This window comes from Mustela putorius, unplaced genomic scaffold (genome assembly GCF_011764305.1).
Source record: "Mustela putorius furo isolate JIRA1106 unplaced genomic scaffold, ASM1176430v1.1 tig00000281_pilon_pilon_pilon, whole genome shotgun sequence".
Classification (NCBI taxonomy): domain Eukaryota; kingdom Metazoa; phylum Chordata; class Mammalia; order Carnivora; family Mustelidae; genus Mustela; species Mustela putorius.
Window position 1 is genome coordinate 13,678,255 of NW_025421343.1, and position 19,886 is coordinate 13,698,140.

The 19,886-nt window shown below is 51.6% G+C and overlaps 2 protein-coding genes across 2 annotated transcripts; both read left to right on the top strand.

The window, feature by feature from the left end:
- Positions 1-4,842: 4,842 nt before the first annotated feature.
- On the top strand, positions 4,843-8,256 carry VAMP8 (vesicle associated membrane protein 8). The gene is made up of 3 exons (XM_004742328.3): positions 4,843-5,008; positions 6,368-6,526; positions 7,816-8,256. The coding sequence occupies exons 1-3, from the start codon at positions 5,006-5,008 to the stop codon at positions 7,957-7,959; spliced, it is 306 nt and encodes a 101-aa protein (XP_004742385.1). The 5' UTR covers positions 4,843-5,005; the 3' UTR covers positions 7,960-8,256.
- VAMP5 (vesicle associated membrane protein 5) lies at positions 8,156-17,473 on the top strand. The gene is made up of 3 exons (XM_045079094.1): positions 8,156-8,266; positions 16,424-16,561; positions 17,023-17,473. Exons 1-3 carry the CDS (start codon positions 8,156-8,158, stop codon positions 17,230-17,232), a joined length of 459 nt encoding a protein of 152 aa, XP_044935029.1. The 3' UTR covers positions 17,233-17,473.
- The last annotated feature ends 2,413 nt before the right edge of the window (positions 17,474-19,886 follow it).

The window sequence follows — 19,886 nt, forward strand, 5'->3', positions numbered from 1 at the left end:
AGATTCAAAGTGCTGTGGGAGCACTGAAGAGGAAATGAATCATGACTGGAGAATTCAGAAAGTTTTCTGAAAACTTGGCACTGGGCTTTGAAGGATGAGTATCATTTTGAGAGGAGAGAGGGAAATCAGAAGTTCTTAGTAGGGGTGCCTGGGTGGTTCAGTAGATAAGTGTCTGCCTTTGGTTCAGGTGGGTCCTGATCCGGGGGTCCTGGGGTTGGGCCCACGCATCAGGCTGTCTGTTCAGCGGGAAGCCTACTTCTCCCTCTCCCGCTCCCCCTGCTTGTGTTCCCTCTCTCGCTGTGTCTCTCTCTGTCAAGTAAATAAATAAAATTTTTTTAAAAGGTTATTAGTATAGTCTTGGGTGACCAGAGAGCATTCTGGGTAAGAGAAGTACAGCTGGTAAAAATGAACTGTGCTAACTCAGCACAGACCTCTTTACCCCATGACTTAATTTGTTTTTGTTGAGGGGGTTGATTTCCAGTTTATCCTTTCAGGACCAGTATACAAAGACCCACACCACTTAGTATTTATTTTTCCATAAAATGATCTAATATTTAGGAAAGAGATTTCTTCATAGGTCCTTTCATTTTATTTTTTTAAAAGATTTTATTTATTTATTTGAGAGAGAGCATGAGTGGGGGTGAGGGGCAGGGAGAGAGGGAGAAGGAGAAGCAGACTCCCCACCGAATGGGGTACCCAATGTGGGACCCCACAAAGCAGGACCCTGAGATTATGACTTGAGCCAAAGGAAGATACTCAAACAACTGAGCCAACAAGGTGCCCCATGCATGGGTCTTTCCTAAAAAAAAAAATTATCGAGGTGCCTGGGTGGCTCAGTGGGTTAAAAGCCTCTGCCTTTGGCTCAGGTCATGATCCTAGGGTCCTGGGATGGAGCCCCACATCGGGCTCTCTGCTCAGCAGGGAGCCTGCTGAGCTGCTCTCTTTCTGCCTGCCTCTCTCCTACTTGTGATCTCTGTCTGCCAAATAAATAAATAAATAAATAGAATTATCTTTTTATCTGCACTGCAGAGAAAAAAGCTCTCTTTCAGATCTCTCAGTTCAATACTTCAAACATTTAGTGAATGAGTACTGTGCGCATGGTGTATGTCATGTTCAGCAAGGGGTGCGGAAATAAAAACATAGCCCCTGCCTTCACAGTAGACTCTCGAAGGTGTCAATGTGTATGCAGCTAATGGCAAAGCATATTACACATTCTATAAAAGATACAATGTGCTTAGGGATTCCTAGCTTGGGAAACTGGTGGAACAGGAGTACTACTCAGCAGGAGGAACATGGGGAAAAGATAAAGGGTTTGGTTTGGCTGTTGGTGGCACCTGTGTAGAGAGCACTGGAGAGACAAATGAGAACAAGGTCAGCGCTGGAGACACAGATTTGAGACTCATCAATAAATGGCTGCCGAAACCATAATGCATTGCACTTCCCTAGGGAGACCAGGTTTTCAACCTTGGCATTATTGATATTTTGGTCTGCATAATTCTTTGTTTGGGGAGGGCTGCCTTTGCATGTAGGAAATTTAGCACCCTTGGCCTCTACCCACTGGATGGCAGGAGCACATCCCCCTAGCTGTGACAACCGAAAATGCCTCCACATGTTGTCACATGTCCCTTGGAGGGCAAAATCAGCCTCACCTCAGAGAGGACTATTGCTCCAGGAGAGTGGAGCGTCCAAAGGGAAGATGGCCACGGATGGAAACTTCTGGCTCTAAGAGCACAGTCAGAAAAGGGAAAGAGACATTGGGAGTGATAGGGGGTGAATGCCACAGATGGCCAGCAGTGTAACAACCTACAAAGGAGTTTGGAGACAAAAGAGGCCTTGGCAGTGGTGAGAGCTTTATGATCCTTCAGGGAACAATGCCAGTTACACCTCCTGAATGTGCCTTTTCCTTGTTTTCTAGCCTTTCCCCAGAGAGGTACAGGTGAAAACTGCCACTTGGGCCATAAATAAGAAGATTGGGATAGATGTCAGTGCATCCCCGAAGTTTGCCTCATTGCTTTGCAGGCTGCTAATGTTCCTCTTTCACTATTTTCTCTTTCTGTTTCCACTATTAGCCTCCCTTTTCTTTTGTAAAGTATTTTAACATAAATACAGAAATATATATCCGGATTATTTAATCCTAATAATGACCCCACAAAGCAGCTTTCTTACTTCTTCCCATTTTGCAGATGAGGAAACTAGAGCTCCAAGAGAGAAGTGGCTTGCCCAAGACTACACAGCCAGGGAGTAGTAGAGCTGAGACCCAAACCTTCTGATCACACTGGGACCGAGAACACTCTTCATTCACACCATGACTGCTTCTTTGGCTACAATGCTGACCACCTAGCATTTTCCTTTGCAAAGTGACCTACACTCCATTTCTCCTGGAATAGAGTTTTCCCTCTCCGTAAAAAAATCAATGACTTGTTTCTCTTCTTGCACCCTGCCTATAGTACCTTCTCTTTCCTTTCCTTTCCTTTTCTTTTAAAGTAAGCTCTAAACCCAACATAGCTTGAACTCATGACCCCAAGATCAAGAGTTGCATGCTCCTCTGACTGAGGCGGCTGGGCACCACTCCCCACACCTCCCGGCCATATTACCATTTCTGCTCATAGTGCACTGTTTGGTGCCTTACTGAATGGCTCATCTTGTGAGGGCGCTAGCAAGGTGGTCTTTTGACAAAGGGAAGCATTGTGATGTGTACAGGTGAGGCCAAGCCCTCAGGGATTCCGCACAGTGAAGAGGGTGAGCAGGCTGCATTCCCAACTGTGGGTGCTGGAGAATCTCCCTAATGGGTGCTGGGTTTAGGCCAAGGGTCAGCTCCCTCAGGGACACCAATGTATGTCCCAGGCTGGCAGTGGCGTACTAGACCCCGATAATTCCTCAACAGCTGTAACCCTAATTTCCACCCTGGAAATTCTCCTCCATGTGTTTCTGCTCTCCTTAGCCATCTGACTCTGGTCCTTTGTTTCTTGGCACCTTTCATGTTTCCCTACCCACTGCCGCATATTAGCATCTGGAATTCTTAATCATAGTAATTATAATAGCCACCATGTACCACGGCTTGTTTCAGCACCAGGAGCAGACAGTGAGGTAACTGAGGGTCACAGATGTCCCATCAGTCTGTCCAGGGTCACACAAATATTAAGGTATAGAACAGTGTGTCTAATAGAAATATAAATTTAGTCACATTTGTACTTTTAAATTTTCTACTGGCCAAATTAAAAGAAGAAATGGGTGAAATTAATGTTACTTAATGTTACCAACTTCTAAAATTTAAATCAATATACCTACAGCATTATTTCAGCAGTCATCGGTAAGTAAAATTACTGATGAGATATTTGCATTCTTCTTTGTGTAATAAGTCTTTGAAGTACTTGGGGCACCTGGGTGACTCAGTCAGTTGAGTGTCCTACTCTTGATTTTGGCTCAGGTCCTAATCTCGGGGTTGGGAGGGAGACTGAGCCCCTTGGGCGTAGGTCTCTGCACTCACAGGGGAGTCTGCTTGAGATTATCTCTCCCTCTTACCCTCCCCTCCTCAAGTGTATGCTCTCTTATTTTCTCTCTCAAATAAAAAAATCCTAAGGAAAAAAAAGAAATACGGTGTGTACTCTTACATCACTTCTCAATTCAGACTAGCCACAGTTCAAGTGCTCATCAGCCACATGTGGTCAGTGGATACTGTACTGGACAGTGCAAGGACAGATCAAGGATTCTGACCTACCTCTAAGGATAGTGAGAAGTGAGACAGCTACATTCTCTGTGAAAGCAGGCTGGTACTGTCCATCAAATTTCAGATTTGCAAACTACAATAATCTCATCTAATTGGAGATAAGATTTCATTATAAAGTAGAATAATGCATCTCAAAACAGAGATCTAAAATTTGTTAATTCCTTTAAAAAAGTATGTGTTAGAGAAGCTGAAGTTTCGCTCTCAGAACTGACACTGATACTTCTGGGATGGGACAGGAATGTTTGTTCCCTCTTGCATGTCCCTGTTAGTGTTCTGTCCTGATAAACATCATCCAGGAAGACTAGATTTTTTGTGGCCTGGAGCCAGCCAGGTGGTGGAAAAATCCTTTGCCCTGGGGCCCTTTTCTGTTCATAGGGCAGGCTCTGACCATTTCTGATGGGACTCACCAACCCCTCTTTGTGGCTCCTGAAGGGACTGTTGCACTCTGGAAAGAAAGAAGGGATTGGTAAACTAGCATTTCCTGGTTCTGACAGTGGACAGGTCTTCCTTCTGGACACCATGTGGGGCACACTGTCTATGCTGTCCTTTTACACCTCCCCACTGTCCTCTGAGGTCAGCATTAGCACCTGCAAACTCCAGAGAGGTGAAGAGAGTCACTCAGGGTCACACAGCTAGTAACCCAGAGCTTTCTGACACCATGGCCCAGGATCACAGCAGTCCAGACTTGGGGGGTTTTAATACTCTCTGCCTACCCACCAACAAGGGAACAGCGGTTGCCAGGAAGAAATTTTCATTTCTGTGTTCTGTTTCCATGTGAATTACCCCTGGCGAGGTACTTACAGTTGACTTCAGTCTCTAAGATTTGGGATCAGATATTCAGGACATTATTAAAAAAAAGAAAGAAAGAAAGAAAGAAAGAAAGAAAGAAAGAAAGAAAGAAAGAAAGAAAGAGAAAAGAAAAGAAAAGAAAAGAAAAAGGAGACAGTCTCCTCATCTAGACCAGGAGGCCAGCCTCAAGAAACCTAGGAGGGCTGTTTGATCTTGCTTCTCTTGCTCCTGGCGAGTTAGACAATCTCTGGTGCCCAGGAGCCCTGTGGCTTTAAGCCTGAGCCCTGGTTTGGGAGGAGACTGGGAGGGCGATGGAGGGTGCCCGCCTACCTGGGGGAACCTGCTCGAGGTGAGGCTGGCGCGTCTCGGGATGCGAGGCGGGCGGGGGCAGGCTGAAAGTTGGAGCAAGCAGGAAGTGAAGCGAGGGCCGCCCGGGAGGAAACAGACTAGGCGAGTCCCGTCGCGGACAGGCCCGAGCCGCCGGGAGACATGGTGAGCGCGCTGGGAACCAGAAAGGGGCTGATTCCAAGAGGAGCCAGTGTGGCCTGGGGGTGGAGTGGAGGGCCCGGGGATCGGGGGAGCTGGTGGCAAAGGCAGAGCACCGGGCCAGCGCTGGCTGCGGCCGCTCTTCTTTGACAACTTGGCTGCGGAAAGCTCGCGGCCGCCTGGGCGGGTATTCCTGCTCCTTGTCCACTCCCTCCCTGCCCTGACCTCGCTGCTGGCCTGGAGCAGGGTTTCGGTGGGGGTTGGCGGGGGGAGGGGGTGTCCGAATTCCAGGCGGGGAGTTGCTGAGAGGCCCTGCATCTCCTCCTCCAGCCTGCCCGCCAGCCGGGAGTTGTGACAGCCCCGGGCGGCACCTCCGAAGTTCTTGGGGTTAGATTCCAAGCCTGCGGCGGGAGCTCTGCCCGGCTGCCTTTCACCTTATCCCCATATAGAAACTCCAAGAATCTGTCTCCCCGTGGAGTCTAAGGAATCGGCGGCCCCCTCTCTCTAAACATGAGGAAGAAAGCTAAGGGTTTCTAAAGGAACCAGAAGTTAGTTCTCTGTGATAATCCGTCTAGTTTGGACCCCGGCTTCCCGGCCTCTTTCAGAGGTTGAGTGGGTCAGGGAGGGAGGAGCCTCATACTGGTTTTTCCCTCCCTGTTCACAAAACCTTATCAACAGCCTGGGAGGACTTGCCCTCCATTTCCCTCAACACCCAGGCTGCTGTTTTTATTTAATATCTGCTTAAGCAGGCGGTGGTGGCTTGGGTGCCTGCACTTGGTGCTATGCGGTGGGCAAACCAGAAGTTCATGGCGCAGTGGCCGTCCCTCGGGCGGCCTGGTGGGGGCCTTGGAGCCTGGTTGCTCTTGCTCTTGGTCCCCGCAAGGAGGCTTCAGGACCGCCTGGGGCCCAAATCTCTCTTCAGCTACTGTCTTGCTGTGAGAGGGGGTTTGTGCGCCCCCTGATGGTGTTCTGCCGGCCAGCGCACATATTTTTTAATGAGGACCCTTTGATAAATAGTGGTGGGTTTCCCCTGTCATGAGATGCCAGGTCCTCTGACCACATCAGAAGAGCAAGGCAACCATGGAGTGGGATTTAGGGCTGTGTTTCTTTTCCTCGTCAGGGGCCTTGAGAACCTGAAAAGAAACTCGATCTAGTCTATCTAACATCAGCGCTCACCTTCTGGGGCTTCAAAATGCACTTGTTTTTGATTACATGAGTAATACATGAAAACATTCTCTTTGTAAACAGCTGAGGCATTAAAAAAAAGCTAAAAGTCCACCTCAGGCCTTCCCCTCCCCTGGCCTCTGAGGCTGACTCTCGGTTCCTCCACCACTTGGTCTAATTAACCCCTGTGCTGCTGTCCAGGAGGAGGCCAGTGGAGGTGGGGGACATGATCAGGTGCGGAACCTGCAGAGTGAGGTGGAGGGCGTCAAGAATATTATGACCCAGAATGTGGAGCGGATCCTAGCCCGAGGAGAAAACCTGGAACATCTCCGCAACAAGACAGAGGATCTGGAAGCCACCGTGAGATAGGGAGCCCACCCGGGGGAGGGGGTGGGGGGAGGGTAGGGTAGAGGAAGAGAGGGAGGGAGGATTGTTGGGTTTGGGGGGTTGGTGGTGTTGGGGGCAAAATGAAAAGTCTGTCTTTTCACTTGTTTGGGGGGAACTGACAAGCAAGTCCTCAGTTCTGACTCTGGTCTACTCCAGTGATTGGCACTGGGGTCCAGGGAATGCCTCCAGGGACTTGGCAGTGGTTGGGGGGAATGGGTAGAGCTGACTCTTGGAGGCATTTTCTGAGACAGATAAGATGGCCCAGTCAGCCCTCGCATTCTTAGGGTTCTCTCCCTTGAAACTGATTTTTCCCTTTGAAGGCTGCGCTTGACAATCATGTGGGCCTGACCTTCCCAGGGCAAAAATATTGGCTCTTGAAAATTCCTCCCAGGGCCTTTGGCCTTCTCTAGGAGTTACTAGGCAGGGGGCGGAAAACTGCTAGGGTTTTGCTGAGTCTGCTTTAAAAGGAAGCTGGGAAGAGCAGTGAAATTCTTTGATCCAAGGGTCCTCTGCTAGCTGAAGGCTAGAATAATATCTCCCACACATCTTGCTAGACCTCATTCCTCTCTCTGTCTCTTTCTCTAGCCAGGGGCTGAAGCCAGCTGCTCAGGGAGTGGGTAGCTAACAAAGTACTGCAACAAAGGTTGGAGCTTAAGGTTCCATGTCCACAGGGAGAGACTGACTGTGGCTTTCCAAGTCCAGAGTGTAGTCTTGGGTCTAGTGTCCCTGGACTTAGTATTTCTTCCCACGGCCGAGTCTGGGGAGCACGGCCCAGGGAAATGTAATTCCTGCAGCTCATGTTGAGGAGAAAGAACAGTTTCTCTCACCTCCAAGCTCCCTGCTGCCCTGGCCCTGTCCTCCAGCTTCAGCGGTTCCCATGGGGCAAGGAGTTGTGGAGCCTCCTGGAGCTTGCGCCCCTCAGCCCATGTGTGCCCTCCCAAGGGCAGATTGTACAGACAGTGTCGCATCCCTGAGTGTGAGCATATGTAAAAGACCCCTCCATGTGTGTGACAGTGTAGGGGTAAGGAGAGAAGGGAGGTGGCAGGGGTCAGGGGGAGCCCAAGAATTCTAAATTTGAGCCTGGCCCATCAGAGTGTCATGAAGGTGTATCTGTCAAGGTAGGAGAACTGCACTTTCTTTGTGTAACAGTCTGTTCCATCAACTGCTCACGTAAATATTTAGATGGCTAGCCTGTGGACCTCTGTTTGTCCTCTTGTTCCGGTGGAAGGAGGCCCTGGTTCACTCTGCCTTGTCCCCAACAGTCGGAGCACTTCAAGACCACATCGCAGAAGGTGGCTCGGAAGTTCTGGTGGAAGAACGTGAAGATGATTGTCCTCATCTGCGTGATTGTTTTTATCATCATCCTCTTCATCGTGCTTTTTGCCACCCATGCCATCCCAACTTAGGGAGCCCCTCGCCCCCGCCCTCCTCTTCGGGGCAACCCTCCACAGCGGGTGCCAAGAAGGGTCCTCTCTCCCATCCTTGCCCACAGGGAGTGCTGCTGCGTCCTCCTGCCCCTCACTCAGGGGCCCCTCTACCACACTGTCTGCCCCAGGCTCCTTGGCCCCCCAGAAGGAGAAAGCTGGACTGTGGCTGTGTTTCATGGGCCCCCAGAGTTGGTTGGAGACACACCCAGAAAGCCCAGCCTGTGGCTGGGAAACGGATGGTGGCCGGTGGGCAATAAAGACCTTTCGGTATCCCTACACATGTGAGGTAATTTCTCCCCTTTCGTTTTGCCTTTGGCTCTTCTATTTCTTTTTTCTCTGGGGACAACCTCTGCCTGAGATTCACCTATTTGAGGCCCCGTGGTTGGAGGGGTAGACAGTGTATGTTTGGAGAAGAAAGATGGAGTCTTCCCATCCTTCTCTTACTTCCGTTTTTGGTCAGAGGTCTCAAGAACCAGAATTTTCTGAGGCTCTTCACATGTGGAAAATTCAAAACCATTTTAGGGCGGCATGCAAGACTCCTAAGTATGTCCCCCTGGGGTCTTGCCATGTCCCTTTTATTACTTCTTTGCTGGAAGTGTTAGCCGAGACAGGCGAGGGCCTCCTTCTATCTCTCTTGTGTGGCCCTGTTGCAGTCTAGAGTAAGGGATTGGAGGAGCTGGGTCACTTTTCCTTCTTTTTGGTTCTGCAAAGTTATTTTTGTTTGTTCGTTTGTTTTTTTTCTTTTTAATTTAAGTGATCTCTAAACCCAACATGGACCTTGAACTCACGACCCTGGATTCAAGAGTCATGTGCTCATCCGACTGAGCCAGCCAGGTGCCCCTGGTTCTGTGAAGTTCTATTTGTCTTCTGTCTGCCCCTGCCCTTTGGGGACTTAGCAGGGCCTCTGGGTCTCAGCTGAGGGGGCGAGCATCTCTCCCCATGTCTCGTGGCCTGGCCGAACCCAGTCAGTGTCACAGGACAAGGTCTATGGCCCTCCTTCCCCTCCATGTACAATGGGCCTCTTTGTCTTTGGCCTTCCCTCCCCACCCCCGCCAGGTTCCACCTCATTGTCACTCTTTCCTCTGTCTTGGTTTGGGGAAAGGGTTCTTGCCATCTCTGTCCCTTTACAACTTTCCAGTATTGAAAACAACCTGTTTTGGGGAGGGAAGGTAGAAGGGTCAGGGTTGGGAGACAGGATTTGGGACTCCTCCTGCCAAATCAGCTTCTGGAAACCAGGGAGGGAAAAAAAAGCACAGAAAAGCCCTCAGGACAGTCTTTGTCCTCCTATGATAGACGGACCTGTGGGCATCCTCTCTCTCAGGTCATTCCTGGACTCAGAGTCCACAGAACTGGGGTGAAACTTCTTCCTTGGGATCTAGATTGCCCAGGGTGGGAATGTGGGCTGTACTCACGCAGGCTCAACCCCCTTCCTCAAGAGAGACTGGGGGTGGCTGGGGTGGGCTGGAGAGCACGGGTCTCTGACCACCCCCTGCAGCTTTGAAAGGAGATAAGGAGAAAGAGTAGATTCAGCTCAGGAAGGCTCTGGAAGGGTGGCTTCGCCCATCCTCCCTCCCACTGAGGAGCAGGGTCACATGAGGGCAGGGCGGCAGCTGCCCTTGTGGTGAAGAGGGAAATACAGAAAAGCCTGAACTAGCACCTTCTCCGTGGGAGTCTGTTTTCTTTTTGAATTGAGGAGAAATTCGCACAACATACGTTGTGTAAATGTGCATACAGTTGTAACAGACAGCGGTAGCGTTCCGAAATACACAGTTCAGCCGCAGGTAGTGCATTCACAATGTTGATTGTGAATAAAGTTTCTTTCGTTTCAAAACTTTCCCGGGACTCAGATTTTGGTTACTGGCGAACGCATTCACCCAAGGTGGCAGAGACCCGGCCCGGCCGGCTGTTCGAGACGTCTCTAGCGCCGTGCCCAGCCTTGGCACGGATACAGATGCTTGTGCAACGAGCGCTACCTCGGCTCCAGAGCCCACTCCACTGTGCCCGGGTCACAGCTTGGGACCCCGACGTGTGGCCAGCGTGCAGCGCGAGCACCAGGCTGCTCAAGCGCGAGTCCCCCAGTTCCGGAGGCTGGGCCGGGTGCCGGCAGCTTTCGCTTTCCCGCCGTCTGGGTCGCGGCTCCGGGCAGGCGCGCCCCCCGCCCCCGCCGGCCGCGGCCCCGCCCCTCCGCTTCCTCCCTGGTATCTGGCACCGCGGCCGCCGGGCGACAGAGGAGCCCGAGCTGGCGAGGCGGCGGCAGCAGCTATGGTGAGGGACCGGGCGGGGCGGAGCCGGCCGGCCGGGGGACAGAGGGCGACGTGGGGTGCGCGGCCGGAGGATGAAGTCCGAGGGCGGGGGTGTCGTCCGGGACCCGCGCCTGTCCCCCCCCCCCCCCCCGCCCCCTCAGTGTGGTGGCTGCGGCCGGGAGCCGGCTGGGGGCCAGCGCCTCCACTGGGGGAGCGCAGACTGGGAAGGGAAAGTTTGGCCGCTGGCGCGCAGTGTGCAGGACTCCAGCTTCCCTCCTCCCTGAGCCAAGGGGTTATGAGCCCAGGCTTCGGGCTTCGGAGTCAGACTCGGGGCTGAGATCCTGGTGGTGGCCACTTGCTGTCTCTGTGACCCCGGGCTAGTCACTTAACCTTCCCGAGCCTTCTTTTCCGCATCGGTGAAGTGGGGTCTTTGCGAGGTGAAGGGAGATGCAGTGCCAGAGCCGCGCCTGGCGCTCAGAACCGGCTCCTGAGGAGTGGTAGGTAATGCGATGACCTCTTCAGCCCTTCCTGGAGCTGTGAGAAGCCAAGTGTGGCCCGGGAGTTGGAAACCTGAGCAGATGGGGTGGGAGAGGGCTTGCCAGCCCCATGGCAGGGTACTGGAGGGCACACTCCTTCCTCTGCAGAAAGATAAAGGGAGATGTTTACCCTAAAGGTTCCCCTGAAGTTATCAGACTGTGGCACAGTCCTGGCTCTCTCCTAACCTCTACCCAGGGATACATTCTTGAAGTGAGTCATCCCTCACTCCTGCTGCAGACTCTGGCCCGTGTCCCCACTTGCTGTCTCTAAGGCAAAGGTGTCAGGAACAGGTGGTGCCAATAACTTTCCTCCATCCCCTGGACTCCTGGGAAGATGGGCTGGGCAGGAAGCTGGCCAGGGACTTTAAGCTTCTGCCCTGGTGAAGCTGGCAGAGGTGTGAGGGATGTGGCCTGGCTGGGGGTCGAGATGTCTGGATGGCCTCATCTCTAGGGAACCAGAGGCAGGAAGAGGAAGCGGGGCAGGAAGGTTGCACTGAGCTCTAAGCCCACGCCAGGAAACTGAAGGAGGCTCCAAGAATGGGAAAAAGCTTGGAGCCCACTTCCCAGCATGCAGGGCAAGGGATCAGGCAGGGCTAGGGGTGGGCTTCCAGTCGGCCTTGAGCACTGTCGGAGAAGAGGAAACTCCTGAAATGAAGGCTGAAGCCAGGATAATTTATTGGAGGGGGGGGTGTTACTGGAAAACTCTGGCACTCTCACAAGTTCAGCTGAGGCCAACAGTGGATCAGAGCCTGTCAGTGGTGGTGGGGGGGGCATACCTTGATCTTTCTCCCTTCCCAGCTCCTAGCCCCATCCCTCTGTATCTTTCACACCTTTCCCTTTCTCTGGCCCCAGCTCTTTGCCTTTCTTCTTCCCACCCCTTCCCTGCCTGGTCTTTCTTCCTTGTCCTCTTCTCTGATTCATTCAGTAAACAAGCATTTCTTGGGCATTTCCTCGGTGCCATATGTGGTGACAGGTATAGGGGATGGAACAGAACAGTGATGGGAAAGATGAAACCTGAATGGGTAAGGGCTTGAATTCATTCATCCTACAGATGGTCCTCTTTCATGCAAGGTCCAGTGAAGGTGGGTTTTGAGCCACGGGCTTCCCTCAGAGGCACACAGGTTGATTTGGCCGCATTAAGAAGTCTGGGGAGTCTTTGGCCAGCCAGCTAAAGTATTTGAGCCCCTGCTTTACCTGCATTCACTTTAGCACCATGGTTAAAAATGTGATTCTTGGAGTCTACATGGGTTCCACTCCCGGATCATCTATTTACTGGCTGTTATGACCTTGGACAGAGGACTCCACTTCTCTGAGCCTCAGTTTCTTACAAAACTGGGATAATAACATGCCTTCAGTGGACTGTGGCAGGGATTAAATGAGATCAGGTGAGAAAAGTGCGTATTAGCTCAGAATACATGCCTGTTGAATGGTTTTCACCGTCAAGACATAAAACCTTCTCAACGGCCTACAGGGCCTGGTGGAAATGAACTCTGTGCAGGTTAGTGAAGACCCAGGTGATGTTCTGTATTTAGTTGTGAGACAAGTAAGTGCACACGTTTGCAACAAGGAAGAGCTTGCTTGGCTTTGTATTTTGTAAAATTATTTAAGAGGTTTTATTGACCGCAGGTATTGTAGAGTTCTTGAGATCTGGCTGCTTAAAAAAAAAAAAAAAAAATCAGTGAGGGAAACTCAGGCTCTGTCCATAATAATAGCTATTATTTATTGAGCATTCAGAATGTGTCAAGTATTGTGATAAGCACTTTGTAACGTATCACATGCCTTAGCTGACATGGTTGATACCATTCTTGTCGCCACTTTATAGATGAGGAAGTGGAGGGTCGGCAAGTTTGCACAGTGGGTGAGGGGCAAAGGCAAGATTTGAGGGAAGCCAGGGCTGCGATGCAGAGCCCTGGCCCTTAGCTCTGAGCTCAGGGGCATGCTGACCTAGGAAGATGCTGCTACAGCCATTTGTTACCCCCCCCCCCCCCCCCCCGGTCCTCTGACAAGGACAGTGGTGACAGCTGGAATAGTGTTTCTTCAGCACTCCCCGAGGGAGAAGGGGGACAGGAGAGTTAGAACAGGGAGGTTTGGAAAACTTTGGAGGAACCAAGGCTATTTGGCCTTGAAACACCTGAGATATTTGAGGGTTGTAGACAGGATATTCTGTACAGAGGGTAACGGTCTGTGGAGAACATTTCCTGTGTAACTACCACCCCCCTGTCTGCCAACCACGCGGCTGCTCCCTACTTCAAGGAATGCCCTCAGCTCTGTAGACCTTGGCAGGGCTGGGAAGCATCCCTCTCATCCACCCTTCCTTTCTATACTCTCTGGTCCCCACGAGCCTGGCAACCCTTCACACCCTTGCTGGTGGCATGTTTCCACCCAGAGTTTTCCCGCTGCCATCCATACCATTTACCATGGATGTAGAAATTCCAATTCCTCCTCCTCCTCCTCTTCTTCTTCTTCTCATTCTCCTTCCTTCTTCTTCTCCTTCTCCTTCTTCTAAAGATTGTTGTTTTTTTTTTTTTTAAGGTTTTTAAAATGTATTTGAGGGAGAGATCACAAGTAGGCAGAGAGAGAGGGGAGGAAGCAGGCTCCCTGCTGAGCCCAGGACCTTGAGATCATGACCTGAGCCAAAGGCAGAGGTTTAACACACTGAGCCAACCAGGTGCCCCATTCTTATTCTTATTCTTATTCTTATTCTTATTCTTATTCTTATTCTTATTCTTATTCTTATTCTTATTCTTCCTCCTCCTCCTCCTCTTCTGCTTCTTCTTCCTCCTCCTTCTCCTCCTCCTCCTCTTCTTCTTCTTCTTCCTCTTCTTCTTCTTTTTTCCTCTTCCTCCTCCTCCTTCTTCTTCTTTGTTTATTTATTTGTTTGACAGAGAGAGAGAGAGAGGGAGCATGGGCAGGGGGAGAAGCAGAGGCAGAGAGAAGCAGACCCCCCCCCCCCACTGAGCAGGAAGCTGGACGCGGGCTTGATCCCAGGACCCTGGGATCATGACCTGAGTCAAAGGCAAATGCCTAACCGACTGAGGCACCGAGGAGCCCCTAGAGAAATTACTCTGAAGCTTCCCTCCCCCTTGGCTCAGAAGTCTACACTAGGTCTGGTTCCAGTCTTCCCTCTAAGTCAGTGCCCTCTTCTGGACTTTCACTCTGTGTCTTCTCTGGCCCCACCCTGCCCCTCACCATTACCCTCTGCCTGGTCTGTGTCTGCCCGAATCCCCAGCTCCACCCCATCCTGCAGGGGCTCGTCCACCTGGGCTGTCTCAGTACGTAGGAGTCCACTCTCTGAGGGGGGCTCCAGCACTCAGTGTTTGTACCTCACAGCACAACCCTCCCCTCTTCCCTAAGAGGGTCACATATGCCTCTTTCCCCCAGCACATAGTGAGCTTCTTAAGAACAGGCACAATTCATTCGGAAATGTTTTTTCCCTGTGTCCGCTGTGTGTGTTCCTGGTACTATGCTGAGTTCACCACCACTGGAGGGAGCGTGGCCCTGTCCCCTGGTCCCTTACCTCTGTCCACATCCTGTAGTTCCTTATTTCTCCCCATGCCAGCAGGGGAGACCTGTGCATACAGTGTCCTTTTCCCTCTGTTTCGGGGAGGGCCAAGGAGGGCCAGGAAGTTAAGCCAGAGGCCTCTGTGTTCCCTGGAGCAAATGTGTTCATTTCGGCCTGGTCCCACCTTGGCCCGGACAGACTTGGCTTTGCAGAGGGAAGCACAGCCCACTCTCCTGGAGAACGTGACCCAGTGTCATCCTGTGTTGGAACATCAGAGAACAACAGCTGTAGTTTTCATAGCGGAAAACACAATATGCAGCAGGCCACCAACCTCTAGCTGTGACTGTCATTTTGAATCTTTGCCCATTCTCAGGTTTTGGCCTTGGACTGTTAGGAAGGTGGGGATGCCTGGGACTGTGTGAACACGGCTGTGTGAGCTTGTTGACTACCATGGTAGGAAGAATAGTGGCGATGATGGCTGACTGAGGAAGAGGTATAGATGTGGGCAGCCACCCTGCTGTCTGCATTATTGCTCCTTGTTCCCCAGTCACGGCTCCCCGTGCCTGTGAGTGCACACCTCTGGCATGATTTGCCTGCCCCCTCTCCAAGCAGGCTGCTTTTCTAGCTCATGGGTAAATATTGACCTACTTGGGTTTCAGATGCCTGCCCCTCTAAACTCCAGCTGGGCTGGATAAACACACTAGGATAACATTCTTTAAAAAAATGAGAGTTGCTTTTGGAGAGGCTATAATGTGATCACTCTGAGTCTTCGTAATGGTCAGCGCTGTGCTGGCCTCCTGGGCCATGGGGATGGGAGCAGACAAAGGTAGTCCCTTCTTCTGCGGCTCGTGGTCCAGTTGGGAAGATAGGACTCATATACTGGGAATGCTTGGAGGCCATGTGCAAGGCATCTGCAAGGATCCTGAATGTGAATTCTTGCCTGAGTAGGAGTGGCCCTCTGTGACCACCAGATACTTCTCCTTTCTTTGGTTTTAAGTGGAATTCAGTCAAGTGCCAAAATGTCAGTTGCAGACAATGGGCAATGTGGTCTGGCAGGAAAGGGAGCTTGGCCAGTGCTCTGTGGAGAGGAGATGAGAACAGGGATGGGCTGTCGGGGACTAGACAGGCAGGAGGGAGCTGCTGTGGTTTGTGAATCTGCTGGGATTCAGCTCCCTGACACATCCCTGGACCTGCTCTTCCTGGGTCTTACTGGGGCCTCCTACCCTGGGTCCTCTTGGTCGCATGTGTCCAAAGCCCAGCCCCTTTCTTGCTTGTGACGCATTTCTCTCTTCTCTCCCTGTTCTCTCAGCACTCCCTGCACTCCCACGTTTGGGTCCTGCACCTCCCTGCTTAGTCCTCTGAAATGAGCTGGGTTCTTTTGTCAGGTGTGGTTGCTGCTTAAACTGAGAGGTCTAAGAGTTGGTTTTGTGTCTGTGAGTTGGACCCCAGTGAAGATCCCGGGTAGCTGGAAGGCTGAGACCAGAGGCCAAGGAGGCTGAGGTTTCCAGGCAGACAGGGAATCAGTTCTGAGCACTGATGCGGGAGTAGATCATGCCAGGAAGCAGAACTGGCCTAGTCAGTCAGAGAGAGGTCTGATCTTTTTAGTTTGTTTCTGTGTGTGTGTGTCTGTGGGGTTAGGTAGAGGTTATGATGTGTGGTGGTCCAAAATTATCTTTCTATTTCTACGGGGTGGATCTCCTTCCTGTCTGGCTTCTAGACATGCAGCTCAGTTCCCTGCTCTTCGCTGCTTCTTTAGGCCAGTAGGAAGCCCCAGGGTCCGTGTCCACTGTGTGCATATTGGGTAGAAGCCATCCGAGAGCAGGAGAGCAGGTGAGCAGAGTGTCTGCTTTGTGGGAGGGTGAGGTCCTGGGAAGTTTCCATCCTGGGGCATCTCAGAGGAAGCTGAGATGCTGTAGCCAGGGCTGACCTTGGACCTGCCTTGATGGGCATGAAGAGGAGCCTGTGAGATCCAAGGCAAGCCAGACACACTCAGGAGACCAGTCCTTCACTCTATACATGTCATAGCCTTACCTGAAAGCTGCTATTCCCCCTACCCACCCACGCACCCCGCACAGTGCGGGCAAGGAGGCCACTAGTTCTCAGGATCAGAGGAAGGCCAGCTGGGGGTCTCATGCAGTTCTGACCTTGGGCTTGGTGCCCAGGCAGGGACAGAGTTGGAACGGTGCCAGCGGCAGGCGGATGAGGTGACAGAGATCATGCTCAACAACTTCGACAAGGTCCTGGAGCGCGATGGGAAGCTGGCGGAGCTGGAACAGCGTTCGGACCAACTCCTGGACATGGTGTGAGGTCTGGGGAAGCAGGGGTGGGGGTGGGAGAGGCCACGGGGCGTCCTCAGAGAGAGTCCTCAGGCTGTGCTCAGGGTCTCCAGGCCTTTCCTGGGGCCTGAGGGCCAGTGTGGGGCCTATAGGTTTATAGCCTAGATAAGCTCCAGGCAGGCCTCATGAAGCAAGAAGTCCTTGGTTTGAAGCTGCGAACCTGCCTAAAAGCTGAGGGTTGGTATTGTTAGCTGGGCATGAGCCCATAGGGGTGTGAATCAAAGGCTACACCAGCGTCTGTGTCCAGGAATCCAGCTGGGAGGGTCCCAGGGCAGGCTGTGTAGAGAAGGGGAGAAGACAGGCTGGGAAGATGCAGGAGATTAAGTCTTGCTGAGGGGCAGGGAGGGAAGGAGGATTGGGAGAATCTGGCCCTGGGGCTTCAGGGAAACCACTAACTCCCACCCTGTGTCTGGGGATGTCCACAGAGCTCCGCCTTCAGCAAGACAACCAAGACCCTGGCCCAGCAGAAGCGCTGGGAGAACATGCGTTGCCGGATCTACTTGGGGCTGGTGTTGGGCGGTTGCCTGCTCATCCTCCTGATCGTGCTGCTGGTCATCTTTCTCCCACAGAGCAGTGGGGGCAGCAGTGCCACACAGGCCCAGGACACAGGTGCCGCCTCGGGGCCTGGGGACTGACCCAGCTGGGCCTGGAGGAGAGGCCAAGTGGCCACACTGGTTGGTCCTGGTCTCCAGAAAACCCCCAGCGTTTGCTCACATCTGAGCCACCCAACTGAGCGCCGAAGAGCAACCTTGACGTGTGCACCTTTGTATCTCCTATCACCCCACAGACGGGCCTTTGAGGGCAGCCTGCTGCACTGGCCATGACAGGCCAGCCCCACCTGGAGCTCAGTAAAAGCTGCTGTTTGGTTAAAACCTAGTGTGTGTGTCCACAAAGTTCTTCAAGTTGGTTCATCCTTCTCTGCCTCCACTCCTGGGGTTGTTTAAAGAGTCCGTGGAAGGACTTCAGCCCTGGAAGGTGGTCCCTTTCCTCTTCTCCTCCTCTTCCTCCCCCTCCTCCTCCTTTTTTTTTTTTTTTTTTTTAAAGATTTTACTTATTTATTTATTTGCGGGCGAGAGAGAGAGAACAAGCAGGGGAATTGGCAGGTAGAGGGAGAAGCAGGCTCCCCACTGAGCAGGGGTCCTGACGTGAGGCTTAATCCCAGGAGTCTGGGATCATGACCTAAGCCAAAGGCAGACGCTTAACTGACTGAGCCACCCAGGCATCGCTCCTCTTCCTTCTGTACTTGATCCAAACCTACCTAGACTGATCTTTCTGGGGTGCAGGTGCAAAGACAGAGTGGCTCCCAAACCAGACCCTTCAACCAGGGCCTTCTGAGCCTGTTTCTCTCAGAATGAAATCTGTTCTTTTTCTGATGTCTTGAGAATGCTCAGAATATTACTCCAGAAGAGGAAAGCACCTCAAAGGTGCTTACTCATAAGGCTTACTCATAAGGCTCTTACTTTTTTTTTCTTTTTAAAGATTTTATTTATTTGAGGGAGAGCAAAAGAGAGAGAGAGCAAGCACAAGCAGGGGGGAGGGGCAAAGGGAGAGGGAGAAGCAGGGAGCTCAGTGAGGGCTCTATCCCAGGACCCTGGGATCATGACCTGAGCTGAAGGCAGATGCATAACTATGATTGAGCCACTCAGGTGTCCCAAGGTTTTCATTTTTTTTTAAAGGCTTTCATTTTTGAATAGACTTTTCCCTCTCTGTATATTCCATCCTCAATTTCTCTCCTACGTTCTTCCTCAAGCTTTACACCTGACAGATAGCCGTGAAAATGGGAAGGGCTTCTCTGGTCCTGTAATGCACCATCACAAAGGATAGCCTAGAGCTTGCCCTGTAGGAAAGAATTTGGCCTTTTCAAAGCTCCAGAGCCACACAGGGCTAAGCTGGCAGGGCTTCTGGGTCAAGGAAAGATGACTGGGTAAAGGCCATGGAAGAAGGAAAGAAAGCCCTACCAGGACTGCAGGATCTGGGTAGTCTCTGCCTGGGCTACTTGACTGCCCTCAAACTCAAGTGTGGGTGGAGAGGAATTCAGGGTCAAGTGTGTAACAGAAACAGCTCCTTGTTAGGTAAAGTGAGGGCTACTGACAGAGAAACAAGAAAGAAACCAAGAGTTGTGTGGAGCTTTACCTCTCACAGAGCTTGTTACTTCCAGTGGGCTTATGACCATCTTCATTTTGGAAAGATGGAGAAAAACACTTGGCGCCCTACTTGGTCAGCAACATCATTTAGAGACCATGCGAATTTGGGCAGGCCACTTCTGAGGCTTGGGTTTCACATATGTAAAAAGGGACATACTTAACTCCCAGAACAATTGTGAGAATTATTTATATTGTGTGTAAAACATCCATGGATGTAAGGTTCTAGATGCCAAATAAATGGTAGCTATCACCCAAATCATTTACTGCAGTAGTACTCAACCCTGCCTTACATTAGAATTACCAGTAGAACTTCTAAAAATACCAGCCACAGGCCTAGATCAGTGAGTACCAAAGCTAAGATTTAAATCCAATTCTGCAGAATGCCTGGGCACCACACATTAACCTACATAAGCCTACACAACTGCCTTATGAGGCCTAGATCAGTTAAATCAGACTCTCTGAGGGTACGTATCTGATGCAGGGTTATTTCCCCCTGCTGCAACCTCTCGTTCTCTCTCCAGGATAGTCATGGGTGGTCAGGAATGCAAACTTTTTAAATTCAAGCCACTAATTTCACAGAAGTTAGAGGAAGAGGCCGTGCAAGGGGCTGAAGGTCACACAGAGTTCCCTGTGCGGGTAAGGCCCCAGATTCCCCAGCAGGGATCTTCCCTCTCTCGGTGGGAGGGTTTTGCCCCACTCTATTGTTCCTAACACAGAAGAGATAAGGACATTTTTGTTTTGTGGGTCAGAGGGTAATTAAGAGCGGACTCCTGAACCACCCAGAATGCAGCAGGTGCAGAAGTACTCGGCGGGCATCAGGCAGAGCAGCGAGAACGGCTGTGATCCGGGTTCTTAGTACCCTGAGCCCCTGAGCCAGCGCCTTGCTCTCTGGAGGGCCTCTAGCACCTGCACGTCCTAGGCCCTCTGAGCCGCAGAACGGACTGACGACTCCTAAAGCCTCCAGGACACTGTGGACAAGAACCGCACGTCACTCCTACCTCACTTATCCTAGGTTCGGCGACCAAAACTGCTGTTTTCTGACTAGCCATTGGCTTTAGCGTTTGGTCACCTGATTCATTTGAGCCAACGAGAGGCAGCAAAAATAATACTTCCGCTTTCGGCCCCTATCGAGTCTCTGTGCCCGC

Excerpts from the sequence above, each read along its gene's own strand:
- VAMP5 (XM_045079094.1), top strand. The coding sequence starts at position 8,156 with ATGGGCCCCCAGAGTTGGTTGGAGACACACCCAGAAAGCCCAGCCTGT. Across the intron at positions 8,267-16,423 it reads GGTATCCCTACACATGTGAG|GCAGGGACAGAGTTGGAACG; the intron begins GTAATTTCTCCC and ends CTTGGTGCCCAG. Across the intron at positions 16,562-17,022 it reads CGGACCAACTCCTGGACATG|AGCTCCGCCTTCAGCAAGAC; the intron begins GTGTGAGGTCTG and ends GGATGTCCACAG.
- VAMP8 (XM_004742328.3), top strand. Across the intron at positions 6,527-7,815 it reads CAGAGGATCTGGAAGCCACC|TCGGAGCACTTCAAGACCAC; the intron begins GTGAGATAGGGA and ends TGTCCCCAACAG.